Source organism: Gallinula chloropus (genome assembly GCF_964237585.1).
Source record: "Gallinula chloropus genome assembly, chromosome: 12".
NCBI classification, from domain to species: domain Eukaryota; kingdom Metazoa; phylum Chordata; class Aves; order Gruiformes; family Rallidae; genus Gallinula; species Gallinula chloropus.
Window position 1 is genome coordinate 18609780 of NC_140097.1, and position 16944 is coordinate 18626723.

The window sequence follows — 16944 nt, forward strand, 5'->3', positions numbered from 1 at the left end:
AGCGAGAATTTTTCTTTACATTGGGTTTGACTTTATGGAGTTTTCAGCTCTCCTCAAATTGCATTTCAACAACATATTCTGTGTTCAAAAAATTGCCTATCTGCAGTCAGAAATTCACATATTCACAGAATTATAGGGGTTGGAAGGGACCTCTAGAGATCATCGAGTCCTACCCCGCTGCCAAAGAAGGTTCCCTAGGATTGGTCACATGGGTAGATGTCCAGACAGGTCTTGAATATCTCCAGAGAAGGAGATCTCCCAACCCCCCTAGACAGCCTATTCCAGTGCTCCGTCACCCTCACCATGAAAAAGTTCTTCTACATGTTGGTGTGGAACTTCCTGTGCTCCAACTTGCAGCCATTGCCCCTTGTCCTGTCTCCACAGACAACTGAGCAGAGGCTGGCTATTTCTCCCTGTCTCCCACACATAAGATATTTATAAACATTAATCAGATCCCCTCCCAGTCTTCTTTCAAAAAAGAGGAGAGGAAAAGTATGGAGGAAGCTTTGACTCAGCACTGCTCTACCCCCAATGCTCTAACAGCCTCCACCAAGCCAATGCAGGAATACAGCTAAAATAGGAAAGCAATAGCAAAGTACCAAAGGTAGACAATACCAGTGCCCTGCAGGAGCTCATGTTCCAGGCTGAAGTGAGTGAACTTAGATGACAAGCTATTTCTCCCCTTAAGCAGCATCCAGTTTTCTAAATGTGAGTGACTTCAAACTGGTTCCCATGCAGTTACTAGAGCTGGCTTTGTTTCCACATTGCCCACGACCATCGAAATAAACATCGGTCTTCTTTCTACTAAAATTACACTTGAAGATTGTTGGTTATTATGATACTGTCTACAGGTCTCATATTTAATAACAAGAACAGGAATAGCAGCACTGTCTGCATCAAACACAAAGCTAGACTTCTATGTGTTAGGGTAACAAACTCCCTGATTTAACACACATTGCTGCCCCGAGATATTCACTTGTTAAACTACCAAGAGAAAGCAAACAGAAATGGTCATAAATATGGTCTGAGAGATTTCAGACAAATATCTTGGAGAACACCTGTATCTACAGAACTGGTGCACTTCAGACCACCTCCCCTGTAATACCCAGTTAATTGGTTATCCCTACTTCTCAACTTGGGTGTTTGAGTACAATGAGAAGGTTCAAAGCTCCTTGGAAAGAAAAACCTTACTATATGAGTAGAAATGAGTTTCAGTGATACTGCAGAGACTTCCAATGCACACAACTGGACAACTGGAAAGCAACGATGAATAATTTTATTATCTTCTTTAAATCAATTATGTGAGCACCCATATTTAAGCACTAAATAATGGTAAATACAGATACCTATATTCTTCCCTGAGCTAAGCATATGTGGGCACAGCTTAATAACGACCTAATCACTTAAAATGAATGTGCCAACAGCTCCTAAAAAAAGTGGAACTGATCATAATAATATAAGAGCCAAATCCTGAGAGAATGTCTTTAAATCACAGTTCCTTATATTTCAAGAATCCATTCCAGTCTGAATAGGTCTTTGTTAAATTCATAGTAGAATTTGATTCATGGCATCAAAAGAAGAGACTCACTTCACCTAGGTTAAGGCTCATCGGAAACTATTTGCATGGTTACCCTAAATTTACACAGCCTACAGAGTAATGCATAGTTCTGTAGTAGCTTTTGGAGACCCTGCTCTGGAGCGAAGAGAAAGATTCACTAGTGAACCCACACAATGCTAACCTTGCTGGCCTGAACAGGGACACAGCCTGAACTAAAAAAACATAAGACTGTGAGTCAGACTGTCTAATCAATACTACCACACTTTTTTCTGCCATTAGGTGCCAGAGGAGGAGAGCAGGACAAATTCCTTCCCAGATAAATACCGGCAGAGAAAACTCACAAACTCAGTGCAGTGACTTGGATCCTCTCAGTGCCACTGTTCATCAATCTCCAAAATTTGTTATCCAAACTCAGTACTCATCCTACACTTTGCAACTGCCTGAGTGTCCTCAGAGGATTTGTCGGTAAAAAAAAAGTACAGGATGTGACAATTCTAAACAGAAACGTGCCTAAGAATGTGCTACCCACTTGTTATAAAGCATGCTTGTCACATTGTTCATATATTGATAATCCATTGCCAATGTAAAACTTCCAACAGTTACAGAACTAGAATGCCCAAAATAAATCTGTGAATCCAGGGGAGGTCTGCAGTCTAATTTTCAAATGCAGAATGTTGCAGAAAACCTTTAGTAAACTGAGCATTACAATCTGGCAAGCTGAGAGTTCTGCCAGTGTAAATACAAAGGAAGCAATCCAATAGCAAATCAGGGTATTATTGTCTGTAGTACCTACAGGCTGTGGTGGGTTTTCTCGTTTTGGTTGGGTGGTCTACCCTGAAGAGGTTATTGATAAGAATTTGTTACATTATCTACTCCATAAATGGGTCAGCCTCAAACTAGAATGGCAAAGGAAACAATGTCATTCTGTAACTATGAATATCGGAAAGAATAAGGTTAATTTATTGTGTTGGTCAATATTCAAGTGCACGAAGACGACCTACCCTGTGGTGGTAGGCAGGGACAGGACAACTGACTGGGAAGAAATAAACTTCAGCATCTTGGCTAAGCTCATTACTGCAAGCAAAAGTGTTTACATAGAGCTCCCATCAAGCAGGGAATTTGCAGAGCCACAAATATCTCAAAATCAAAGACTGCTATTTAATCAAGTAAAAGTTCACTTTAAAACTCAATCAGGAAGAATTTTAATATAAATTAGGGCTAATTAATCAACTGAGGGCTGGGTTTTTTGCATTTTGAAAAGGTCTTGAAAAAGTTCAAGCTTTTATAAATCAAAGCTGTTCCTTTTCAAAACTTTCCAGGATCTTCAGACTTCTGAATGCCACCTAGGTTGCCTTTATACACAACAAGCCAGATACTGGTATTAGTTACATACATCCACAGAAACCTAAACTATTCCTGACATAGAATAATCTCATTTCTAATAATTTAGAGGGGTCAGAATTATCCCATACTAGCATCTGAATTTCCAGTTTCATTACTGAGTTTGCACAGGCAGAAATGGGGAACCGATAAGGTGCTAGATGAATGGGATTTCTTAGCTAGTCTAGGCATGACTTCCAGCTCTCAATGTTAGAATATACTTAGTGGTGCCTTCAATGTTTAACCTGTAACGCAGATGAAGTTGCAAGGGTCAGAACAGGACAAGAGATGATTTTTTTTCTGTAAGACCTTAAATCTGCACTGGAATAAATTCAAAATGTTTGGCTCATTCCTGCAAACTAGAGGACGATAAAGGTTTGTTTGCCCTCTGACTGTTTGCTAGAGAACATGAAGCTGGGTTTTCCAAGTGAGTATTTTCTTCATGTAATGGCTAGCTGCTCTGAAGAATGACTAGTTTCAGTGCATTGACTTTTTCCAGTGCAACACAGCCGTACCAGAACATTTCTTATAATCTCCATCTTTTTCACTTGCTTGTCTTGCTTGATTTTCCTCCTCACTTGTCTTTAGAAGAATCCAAAGAAACAGAAAAACCCAACACACACCCCCCCACTCCTGAACAAACGCTGGCGCTAAGGCAAAAAGAGACAACTGCATGCAGTTGGATACAATGCTATCTACCAGACGGATTAGTAGGTGAGGTTTCCTAGCTAGAGCTCCTCCTTCTTCAGGCAGCCACAAAGGTAAAAGATGCCAGTCAGCATAGATGAATATAGCAAAGAGGGTATTACTGGGAAGGAGGTTAAGAGAAGAATCAGCATAAGAGAAGTCATCAAATAAATGTGTGACTGCATTAGCCGTTTTAAATAACTGCAAATACTAAACCCATGGAACATCAATACAATAGGAATTAGGGATCTCCCCTAGAACTCTGCACCAAAACTAGTCACATCTGAACCTCTTTTGAGTATGTAGTGTATCAAACTTCCAAGCACTCAAGCAGATATGTAAGTGGCCATCTCTGAAAGATTTATCAGTCAATCCTGCAGCTTTCTGAGAGCACCCCAGCATTAATCAATCTTATACAGGAAATGCTGGAGGAGGAAAAAGCGTTTTGTAAACAAATGGGCAAGAAAAGGATGTCTCTAGAGCACACTCATGCCTCTTTCTTTTGATCATTTTTGTAATCACAAAACTGCCTTGTTTATTGGACCAGATGACCTTTAAAGGTCCCCTCAAACCAAAAATATTCAGGATACTTATAGGGTAATAAAGAGCTTATTGTCTACTATTGGAAAAGGTATGTGCTTGTCCAGACATAGGTCGATAGACAAATTTCTATCATCCACTGACACATCTAGGCCCTTATCACCATGGCAATAGCTGAGAGATGTGTTTGCCATGAAGCAACTGCACTATTACTTATCTATTAAATGTAATTATTAAAAAATATAATGAATAGCCTTACCACGTAAACTAACAAGTACCCTTATCATCCAGACCCTAATTTTCCACATTGCCATTCCCTATGGCTACTACATCTAAGACAATGCAGTTAGTCACATCTTTATTTTACTTAAAGGCTTATTGCACTGTAACTTCCCTACTAAACAGCCTCTAAATCTACCCCGAGTCACCCCAAGGCTGACTTGTAGGACACTGATCTGACAGCGTGCTGCAATTTAATTGTGGTTTTGAGACAAGTTTGAGACCTGAGAGGGGATGTGATGCACAGGAAATGTGAGAGGAATCACAAAATAAAGACATCAGGCTGAAAGACAGTGTGACTTGAGAGTATGTTGCTGCCACAGATTTATTTTTCTATCTTAAGCAAATGCTTTGATCTGTCTCCTCTCCCTTCATCCCTTCTGTTCAATGGAGATCTCTGAGTGTCTGTCATGTAGATGTAAAGGCAAGCTCTTCGGGGATTAGAGACACCTCACTGCACTCCTCCAAGACTTGGTACACTGAGATTCTAACCTCAGTAAAGCACTCCAGAAACAAGTGACATACAAACTCAACCACAAAAGCCCTTACTGACCAGAGCTACCATTAGTTATTTCAGCAACAAACACATTTTATAGCCACAGGAAATAACCCAAAGAATTTTTTTATTACAGTTAAATCTTTGTCTCAGACTGTTACAGCAATGCCTTATGCTTTCTATATATGACACCGTTAAGCTTATGCAGGATGTTTTGACCTATTTTCTTTTTCAACTACTATTTTTTCAATTGCCCAGCAGCAGAATTGAATAGCAGGCGCACGGCAGCCAACTCACTCTCAGGGATGTGTTTTAGTTACCAACACAGCGCCAGCAGCTGCCCGAAGCTGCCCTTGTTGCTCATGTAGCAATTTATTTCATTAAGCCTCCCCATTCTTTAGACTGAATTTGGATACAGCCTGTGTTAGTTGACACAGGGAGGGTATACAGAATTATATATATATATATATATATGTATGTATGTATGTACAGAAGTTTGTAATTCTCACAAGAACAGCCGTGTAAACAAAACTGCTACTACAATGTCATCTTTGCCTTGTAGATAAAGACAAAATACTAGCCTGTGCTGACTGCAAACCTGAAGGGACCACCTCCCACAGGCAGGAATTAGACACAATACTGACCTTTACCTGGAGTGCCGTGGGGATGGATACCTATGGATGGATACCTACAAACAGCTTTTTGAAATGTGACAAGTGAGCCACGCTTGGTTAGCACAAGCTGAGGACAAACAACCTGTGTGAAAACAGGTGACACTAGCTGTTCTACTTCAGCTGAAGCAGTATGACATTGAAGCAGCACTAACAGTCAATGCTATAAATGGATATCAACTCTCATGTTTCTGTATTTGAGTGACCAGGGAGATACTGTGTGTGGTCCTGGTGAAAAGTACTATTGCAAGTAACGTTCCAAATACATAAACTACGGTCCAGCAAAAGCAGCATCTGTAGTGATTTCTGTACATGCGTAAGAGACTGGGACACAGGCAGCCACACAAACACTTTTAAAGCACAGCTTCATAAAGCCTTGATAGTTATGAGTCACAGACAGAGACAGTGGGTCAGGCACCGGGAGGAAGAATGGTTTATCCCTGGCACATACATCAAACAGTGATCACAATAAACAGAACTATTTGTGTTTGGCTCCAGTTTGATGTTCTGTATAGCATTGCTCACTGATTTTATTTTATTTTTTTGCGGGTGAGAGTTTGTAAGGAAGTACATGGTTTGTAAGGAAGAGAGGATTCTGTGAAAGGAGAAATGAAATATGAAGAGCTCGTACAGCAACAAATGACTGAACCTTTTGCTTTTCTAAAGCCTTTTTTTAATTAAGTCAGTGTATTTTTTACTGATAGTGGGCTAAAAGTGCCTGGTAATCTCAATGAAAAAAATAAACCTGTATGTGTTACCCTTAGCCATTCAATGCATTTCTCCTGCAGAGATGGCGCAATGTTAATCTGTCTTTTTACTTCACCTTTAATTTTTCAGGAAACTTCACTGCATTACTACAAATACCAAAGCTCGCCTTCCTTTTCATACGTTAGGTTGACAGATCAGGTGACTTCTCTGTTCTCACAACTGCATGTGCCCTGCACAGCCTTTGAGTGCACTGAAGCACACTTTTAACTTGCTTGGGCTGTGGACCAGGGCTTAGATCCAGTCTAAGTAAGTATTCATATAAAAGTGGATCTCTGCTCATAAGGTGAAATCATGAAGGTACAATTCTGATTTAAGTTTACTGTTTGATACTTCCCACAGCTGACAAACACAATTTTGAGAAAATCACTGAAAGGCACAAAAATCTCCTTTTAAAAAAAAATTTGAGGTGTCCTTAAATGCTCAGTACACAGGAGAGTGAAAAAAAATATCGCAGTAGCTGTTTGAAAACCTCACACAGAGGAGGCGGATAGCAGGAACTCTGCATGCATCTCATGAATGTTCTACTTTCCCCCTTTGAATACAGAGATCAATCTTGGACAGAGTGTTAAAGCCTCACCATGAAGGACTATTCTTTGCTATTACTTGAGACTAAAACAAAAGACACTTCAGGAGATACAATCATTGCTGCCTAGTTCCTTTTCCTGGGCTCCCACAATGGGCCCCAGTTCTTTTTTTTCTTTTTTTTTTTTCTTCCACACATCTTTCTCTTATTTTTTTTTTCTTCTGCGCTTCTACTCTTTCTTTCTGCCTCATTGAATCCATTAAGGCCTTTATATAGCCTGCTATTGAGAAATAAATTTTCTTTGGGTCTAGAGACTGAGTCTTAACTACTGGCAAGCAAGGCTTAACTCCTGATGGGAAGGCAGAGAAAATGATGGGTAAGAGGTATGGGAAGTCCATCTCTGAATTTGGGGCCCTTGAGCCACCAGATAACTTGCAGTGTACTGCTGGTATTCAAATCAAGGAAAAAGAACATCCTGATCCTAGCAATTTTTTCACCTCAAGCCCTTAGCCTTGACAGAGCGAGTTATCATTCTGCTCCTATTTTTAATCAAATTAATATACTATTTTCAATTTTTTTCCTCAGTTTACATCCATATGGCATTCCCTTTACAGAATCACAGAGTCACAGAACGGTATGGATTGGAAGGGATCTCTGGAGATCTGGTAGTCCAACCCGCCCTGGCCAAAACAGGATCACCTTGAGCAGGCCACACAGCTTAGAAGGCACTCCGACATCATTTCTGACAGAGATGTACTGCTACGGAAGACATGTAAAGCTGGGTTCTCTCTCAACCAGTACAAAGTTATGCATAGTCAGAAACATGAGCACTATTCAGGTCTGCCAATAGTGTGATAAATTATTTCAAAGAAACTGAAGCTAGATTTGAATTGAGCACGCTGCAGCTTACCCCAGAACCAGCACAGAGCTGAATACAAGCTGGACAGCATACTACTCTGGGGTGCTAAAGTAGGTTTTATATAGGTGCACAATGCAAGTGAAGCAAGGGAGCTACACAGAGGCCAAGCAGAGACCTGTCTGGGAAAAAAAAAAGAAAAATAACCCGTGGCCCTATCACATAATAAACGAGACCTGCGTGCAAACAGGCCAGCTCTGCAGGTGTGCACGGCCTGGCACAGAAGCTGCTGGCCCCACCTGCCTTTCTTGCAGTGGGAAGCTCTGTGGGGTCAGTTCCTTTGCCATGTGGATACATTCTAACAGTGATGGCCTTGGTAGATGATTTGCAAAATCGAAGGCTCAGAATGGAGGGGAAAAGCCTTCAAATCTTGAAGTTCTGAGTAGCTGCTACATAAAAATTGAGAGTATCTCAACTACTGGTGAACCACTGGTATCAAACACAATCTAAAGAAATAAGGGCTGGAGAGAGAGGAAAAAAAAAAAGAAAAAAGTTGAAAACCAATTTACTTTTATGCCTCTATTGTCTCCAGCCTGGATATCTGGGGGAAAGAACAGGGAAGCATCCATCAATCATCCCACACTCCCCAGCACTGCAAATGCAGGTGGAGGAGGTATCCCAACTATAGAGAGAGGTGAGGGGCGAATGTGAGTTGTACGTGCCAGCGAGAGATGGCACTACACTCAGCCAGCCAGAGCTTGACATCTTATGTTTTGCATTTTAAACTGTTCACACAAATTAAGGGGTTTTCCTCAACAGAAAAATGAAAAAATAAGATGTAAGCAACAGTTCAGTTGAGTTGCAGCCTTTTCTTTTTCTTTTTTCTTTTCCTCCAATAATGCACAGAGAGGAGTTTGATTTTCTGGAATAAACTCTCAACAGCTCAGACATCTATCTGTATTAAACTCTTCAGGCCTATCGGAACTGCAACTTGGAGACATCACCTTCAGAAAGACTGCTGAGTGGAAAAAACAGGGCTCTACCCCCTTTAGTGAAACCTTACTAAAAAGTGGATGCTAATTAGATAGTTCAGTACATTTCATTTGGAGTCTTATTTATTCGGCAAAAACAATCTTAGATTTTTCAGTGATTGTTTCCTGCCCCTCAACTTCACAGATTAACAATGTCAGCACTACCTACCCAGAAACTTCCCTAGTCTTGTCAACAGATCTGTGTCAAGACGTCCCAGTCAGGCTGTACCTTCCTGGTTTATCTCTGGTCTTTTAACACACAGAATTACTGGTGGCTTCTACAAAATGTCTTGACAATTTACGCTTAAATGGCCCTTCAACGCATCCAGCACAGCAAATTAAGCTGATCAGAGGAACTAATTACGAAGTTAGGAACAGTGCAGCATTACGAAGGACAACAGCCATGCAGCTACAAGATGAACTTCACAATTATCAGCTTAAGATCCTCATGTTGATCACAGCTATAAAATGCACTTAACAGCCTTTACAAGATGCTTGTCTGAGTTTTACATGTAAAACTTCAATAAAACCTTCAAATCAGGAAAAATCTGAGAGGCCGTATGGAATACAATCAAGTTCACCAAACATAACATTTAGAACCAGAGAGGCTCCCATCAGAACTATGAAGCAGAAAAGCCTGAAGAACACTACAGGTCAAGACACCATGCATGTACAAAGGAAAGAAAACAGTAATAGCAGAAGAATAAAATAATAAATCCTGCCATCACTTACATACACACTGAACCCAATATCCTGCTTACTTGTACTGGGTAAAACAATACTTCTACTCCTTTAAGAAAAGGAAGTTCTCTGCTTCACTAAGGTGTTTATAACTTTTCAAGTGATGTCATGGTACAAAGTGAAATGCTTCACTGAATAATGATAAACAGAAAAATCAGAGTGCCTCATACTTTCATGTTTTCATGTGGTAACTACATCACCAAGAAAGCTTGTGAGGTCATTACAAATGGTTTAGAATGATGAACTGCAAATTATTTTCTTAACCAAACAGTATCCTTTTTAGAGACACAATGGCTAATATGAGCCCATCCAATGATAAATGAGAAGTCATAAATGTTTCATGAGGAGATACTGCAATCACTAATCTAATATTTTAGATTTTGACTTGCAGGACTATTTAATCAAGTGTCTTAGACAACTCATGTTTATGTAGAGAAAGTAGCTGTATCAGTGTGGTTTCTTATGTAGCTCAGACATGAGCATAACAATACCTTTCAGCAACGCTTTCTGTGCTACTATGAGAGTAGCTAGAGTGTAAAAAAGGGGTAGCAGGTGACAAACAGAACCACATGAACTCTTTCTAGCATGTTCTCAAGTCAAAGCTTGCTAAGACAGTCTGCAAGACATTTTTAAAGCGGATATTATCTGAAAAAACAAGTAAATTATTTTAGAGCAGCTAAGGCTATTCACTGCTTTTTACAGGGGACAGCTGTTTAGCTCTGTGTCTACTCCTTGTAGACACTTGATACACGTGAAAGCACTGATGCTTTCTGCATGTTCTTGTGTCAAGTCAGGACAACACTCCTGACTTTACATTTCAGCATTGCCCTCTACTCTCTTTAGCCTCTCCTCCTGTTGTAGTTTTAAAGTACATCAAGTGGAGAGACATCATGTGGTTAACACACTCCAAAATCAGGATGACACTGAACTTCAGGGAATTCAACATAAAAGTAGGAAAAAAAATCAAAAGATTCAGAAGTCAGAATCAAACAGAATAATATTCAGCAATTACTGAAGCCTGTGTCTGTGATACATAAATTAGTTCCAGGAAAATTTAAAGAACAGACTCTTAGGAGATTTGTCCCTCTTTCAGATGATCCTGGAACAACGTGAGAAGGATTTCTCATCACTTTCTGTCCAGCAGCCAATGGAGAAGTGCAAAACAGTGTAGAAGAACTATTTGGGTTTGGCTCTGGCAAAAGAACAGAAGTATAGTCTCTATGATACTAATGAAAACTCCTTCAAAACGACCCAAAATACATGCGAGTCTTGGTCTCAGTGGTCTTAGAAGCAGTGTGATAATCTAATACTGAACAACATAAAAATCCTGAAGGTAGTCAGCAATATTCCTTTTACTTCCATCTATCCAGATTTTTTTCAAATTAGCATTATCCAGAAAAACTATATCAGAAATAATTACACCCCCAAATTCATTATGGAAAGGTTTCAGAAGAGCAAATTGGAATGCACTGTAAATCTCAATGTGGTATACTCTTCTGTAAGGAACACACTTTCCAGTTTTCTGTTTTTTGTAACCAAACCATCATTTAATAAAGTAGTCTATTGCCACAGAATACATGGCAAAGCAAATAAAGTGGTTTGGGGTACAAATTCATATTACATTTTAGGAATATTTTGCAAGATGGAAGCTGCCTTTTTGGCAATGTTTATCCATAATAACCTTTGGCAGATCTCCTGAAGCCTTCATCAGACTTTGCATTCTTTGTTCATTAGGTCCAACCTTTTGCAGTAAGACTGAAAGGGTCTTAGCCTGATTTTCTGAGAAATGCAAAAGATGTTGCATACGAACAAGGACAGTTTATGGTATTTATTAGACATCAAATACTCAACACTTAAACCAGCCTCTGGATCCAAATCTATCAGTCATTATTACATTAGTTTTGCTTGTCTCTCTGTGGCCTGCTTTCTAACTAAGACATCACAACGCGAAGGTGGGGGTGTGGTAAAATGTTCTAATATCCACACTGGACAGTAATAGCAAGACTACATGTTGCTTTTCAATGTTTTTGATTCAATCCCTCCTTGTCTAGGGAGTGGGCTGAAGCAGTGCTCTTTTCTACAGCACAGACAGCAGAAGCTCATCACGCAGTGATAAAGACATGAGTAAGTTTGATCAGTTGTCCCATGGCTGTGTGACATACTGTCTGCTGATTAACTGCCACTTCTGTTCATTAATATGCCAGTGATGCTGACAAAGAAAGAAAGACTCAAGACAAGAGAAATCCAGCTATTTACTTAGCTTATTAATATAGAAGGAGATCCAAGTCACTTTGTGTGCAAGAAAAATTGTAGACACTCCCGCCCATGCTACAGAGTAAGAGAGATCATACAAAAATGTGTTTTAATCAGGAGGGGCTGACAGAGATGTAACAAGCTATGCAAAAGAAAAAGTATAATTCAGTAACAAAACTGAATATTCTAGTGACCCTACATGTAGGAAAAAAGATAATTAATAACTTATTCGTATCATGAAGACAGTTAAGCATTGGAATAGGTTGCCCCAAAACATGTGAAATCTCTATCCTTGGAAGTTTTTTAGATGCAACCAGTCAAAGCACAAAAGAAAACTGTTCTGAGTTCAGCGTTGATAATTTTTTTGAACAGGAGACTTGACTAGAAACTTCTTAAGAACCCTTCCAGCCCATACGATTTTGTGATTCTATAAATCCATGCACCTGACAGGATTCCAAACTAACAGTATCAGCACCAGCCAGGGATGTGTTGCTGCACTGAAAAATCAAGGTGATTGAACAGAAATAGTCGTGTAGTAACACCAAGACTACCACAATGCCTTACACAACTCTAAGTCTACGAGCCTCCCAAGTTGAAAAGCAATTGTGCAGAAGTTGCAACAAGTGAGAAGTCTCTATGAGCTCAAAGGAGTGATCGCTATCCTAAAAAAACCCTAGCATACTCTCATTAAACAAAACAAAAAACCACAAAGAAAACCAAACCCAAAACAAAAGAAAAAAAGAAATAAAGTGGAAAACACTGGGATTACTCCCTTTCAGCAAGCACTTCAGGAAAAATAGATCAGAAAGTTCTGGTGTCGTTTTCTCAAAGTATAAAGCACACGGACATACTGCGAAACTAATAAATGGATAGTGCAGGACCAAAAAACAACCTGGCTCCCCCAGTACCTGAAGAGTTAATGAATGTCAAATAAAGATCAAAAATTAGCAAGACACAGCAACTATGTAGGTATACACATTATAGAATTACTCAGAATTTTCCTAACTAGCAAACAAAAGAATTTTGCAAAAATAAGATACTAAATAAATTCTAATGATCTAGAATAATATTTTAAATGGTTAGAACATTAAATTTCTTCAACCATCTACATAGTTCTTAGCTCATCTTTGGAATCACTTCATATTACCTACTGCAAATACTTCTGCATAAGACAAATGTCATGTATGAACAAGCTCAGCAAGCTGCAACATACACATAACATTATGCTGACATCACATTGTCATATTTTTCTCTGTTTAAGATGACAAAACTATATCTTCAATCTGAAGTTTCTCAAAGACCCTGCATTTCCTACACATGCAACATTTTAAAAAGCTGGCATACAAATAACTTCAGATCGAAGATTCAATAACTAAGGGTAAGATCCTCAGAAAAGGCACAAAGAGGTTTCTCTTGAAAGCTACCAGAGCCACCTGAAATTATTTTGCTATTACACATCTGTTGGAATGGAAAATTAAAATGATTTAGGGAGAGACTGATGACTTTCAAGAACAGTAATGGAAAAGTTTGAAGCATCTTGTTAACAGTGTCACAAGCGCTTCACTTGGAGTTAAACTTTATGTTAGATTTAATATATTTAATAACTTAAAATATTAAATATTCATAATTTGAGCAATGAGTTCTGTGGTAGCACTAGTTGGAGAATGATGCGTTTATTTTATGGCAGCTTTTAAGCCTTGGATATTTTTTTCCATCACACATTAGGATGCAGAGTAAAAAGAGGAAAAGAATAAACTAAGCTCTTGAATATTTCAGAGCACAGCTGTATGAAGACGGTAAGTAAGTCTCTCCCCTTCTCCATTTTGTCTCTCTGTTTCTCCTGTCCTCTCTCTCTCTAGCTACTCTGTCTCACAAACATCTTCCTTTGAAAACGTTTCCAAAGGTGGTATAAAGACATGTTCTGCTTTGAATAAATATGTTATTCCATTGAAATGATTCAATCCAATTAAAGTATATAGCTAATTTAACAGGTTAGCCTAAAAAAACCCTTTAATATTATAAGAAATAAACATATAATAAATTCAATCTAGTGTGAAGGCTTATGATTGGACGACCTGAAGTATGAACTTCCTAAATGCCAATAGATCAGAAACTGACACTGCAGCCCACAAGACAGCTGTGTCACCTAGATTTCAGAGCATTTCATTCCCTTGTTGCATCTACAACAGCTCATTTCCAGTGACTTTGTCTGTAATGAGTGACAAATGTAAGAACATTAAAATTCTTAAACACATGTAAAATGTGAACTTATGTCCAGGAATAAAACATCATCACTGCAAATTAATGCAATGTCACATATCCATCTAGTAAAAAGCTTTTCTTACTAACAGCAGGAACAGAAACGGAAAAAGAAATTATCATCATATGCTAGGAAAGCCCCCTACTTGAATTTTCCTGAGAAGCACTGGTTCCTCCACCCAGGCAGACTGCTGAATACCAGTGTCTTCTGAGGAACACAGGAGTCTATGAGCCTGCTTCCTCATGATTCTTGAAACAGAATTGCTGTTCATGGCAAACCAATCCATAGAGTGTACACGTACGATGAGTCTACTTACAGGACCCTGATCTAAATTTAAGCTTGAAACCTATAAAGCTGAATATTGGGTGTTAATTAAATTCTCTTTGCACTTGTATTGCAAGCCTGCTACTTATTTTTGCTTTGTTGAAAAGCCTATCATACCATTTCAAATGGACAAGATGGGTTTCTTTCTCAGGCAGTCTCACCTAACCTCATCAGAAACATAATTATCAAAATCTTAATGAAATACAGCCAAATAAAACTTATTCCAGCTACCAGTAAGCTGAGGTTTCAGCTAAGCTATGAGGAAACAAACAAACAAACTTATTGACAAACAAACAGACGTTCAAACAGATCAGTTTCATTACAATTACTTCCAAAATGCAAGATCCTTTTCTGGGGAAATGGTAGAAGATGAAGGACTGTCATGTGATACACATATGAAGAACAATAAGAAGCTGAATGTAAACCACAGGAATGCAGGAACGTAAGATATATCCATTCCAAAATCACAACAGCCTCTCCCTACCAACAACTGATTTTACTAAAGCTATTTTTCTTAAGTACAGTGCAGTTTTGCACAACCTTCCATGCATGCACGCATGTGCATTCAAAGTACAAGTTTTCTCCCCCACCCTTGGGCCAGATTATGCTATGGTAGAATAGATATCCATCTTCATATATTCCTTCTGATGGAAAAAAAGAAAATTAGTTTTGCTCAGTTTCATTTCTTCACTGCCAGCTGTAGCTCCTCAGACAACTCTAAACCACTTTTGTACCTCCCTGGAGTGCATGCTTCAAAGACATATGGACATTTATCTTGTCATTCCCTTATATCACCTTTCCTTCTCTATATTTTCCTCTTCAGTTTTTTTTTCTCTGTTCTTTCCTCTAAACTATTCATGCTCGTATGTATCCCCAGACAGTCTTTCTCAGCATTTTTCCTGCACTGACTTGATAAAAGTAGGGCTGCATAAATCTGTGTGTGCAAACACGTAGATGAAAAATGCAGTACCAGATTGACTGACACAGTTGGCATACACAGGCAGAATGCAGTTAACAGCTTCAGCCAAAACTTTGATGGAAAGAAGGATCAGTGTGGTTTAGAAAGCTGAAAAATTTTGCTCTGACATTTTTTAAATAAAAAAAACCCACTCTAATTTCAAACATTTCATTTTTAGGCGTAGGCTAATAAAAGAGAAACAAAGAAATCCAACCACACTTCCAAACAAAGTAATAAACAACTGAAAGTTATACACACAAAATGTTTTAGTCCACCAGTTTCTTTCCTTGCACTCTTTGGTTTCGAAATGTGAAAACAATGTGGTGTTTTACACACACACACAGGCCCTCCTGCCAGCTATGGCTCTTCTCTTCTCTCTGTTTCATTGATACCCACATATTCTACTCAGAACTACATCTGTAATTCTCCAGGGGCTACCTCTCCATCATCCCATGACCCAGGCTGTGAAGTAGTATCTTTCTGTCTGGTGTGGAATGGCATTAATAAAGAAGACTACAACATGCTTTCTTTTTTCCCCTCATGGGTCCATCTGTTTTATCATGATTTGTGCTTTAGGTGTTCTGGTTGCATTTGTTGTAGGGTGACTGTATTTCTAAACTCACAATGCTGATGCATGTGATTTACTCGTGTCACTGGGGGCTTCTGCTCCTGTCAGTTTGGGACAAAATTCAAGTTTTGGGTACTTCATGCACAGAAACCAACACAACTCAGTAGTGATTTCTGTGTCTGAGGAGTGGCCAGTAATATGGTCTCCTAAATTAACAAGACCAAAACAAAACCAAAGAGCTTTACCTAATGGAATCAGGGAACACAGCAAGTCATGACACCGTAGAAGAAAACAGTGAGAGCATGATGGAGCCTTAATTACCATGACAATTTATAGTACAGCTGTTTAGAGCAATGCAAGATACATGTGAACTTCCACCATTCTGATTTAAATAAATATAAATGCCAACACAGGTTTGGAGCACAAGCAAGTTGTACTACAGCTGATGTGCAGAATATTAACCTCACCTTTCCTGTAGACTTTGTTCCTTTCCAAATGCAAAAATAGCAGATAGTCCAAGCAGCAAGGAGGCACAGTGCCAGCTCCCAGCGAAGGTTCCCGATGTGCTCAATCCCACCAGATATGGCCAGCACCCGGCGTCTGCAAAAAGGAAGAGAAAAATAATGTTGAAGCAAACAACAAAACACTGGACTGAAACCAAATCAACTTCAACCAAAGACACTCCTAGTTACTAATGACAGCGTGCCATGCTGAGGTAAAAGTGGCAGAAGGAAAAAGGATATTCTCAGTGGATTTGAAATCTGGTTAAAAATGAACAAATGTTTTATTTTTCTAAGTGAGTAACAAAATTTAACAAGATTTTAAATCAGCTTTTATATAAAGCAAAGGTCAAAGAAAAACACCCCTATCTCTTTAAAGTAATAACCAACAAATAAGTCAAAAATAAAACACTTGAATGGTTTTGGGGTGGGGGTTTTCTCCCAGTTTTACTGGGTTGGTTTATTTTTTTCAGAAAAAAAGTTCTAACCTTTATTTTTATCTAGTAACATTTACTTTTGTGAATTTCCTTTTGTAACACAAACTACAAAAC

The 16944-nt window shown here is 38.9% G+C and overlaps 1 protein-coding gene across 1 annotated transcript in view; it reads right to left on the reverse strand.

Moving 5' to 3' along the window:
• Window positions 1–16944, reverse strand: part of SLC6A11 (solute carrier family 6 member 11) — a gene marked incomplete at both ends in the record, with an annotated part of 91933 nt that overhangs the window by 52247 nt on the left and 22742 nt on the right. The window contains one exon of the mRNA XM_084269507.1: window positions 16361–16493. Within this exon, the coding sequence (XP_084125633.1) occupies window positions 16361–16493 (133 nt within the window). The remainder of the gene's footprint in view (window positions 1–16360; window positions 16494–16944) is intronic.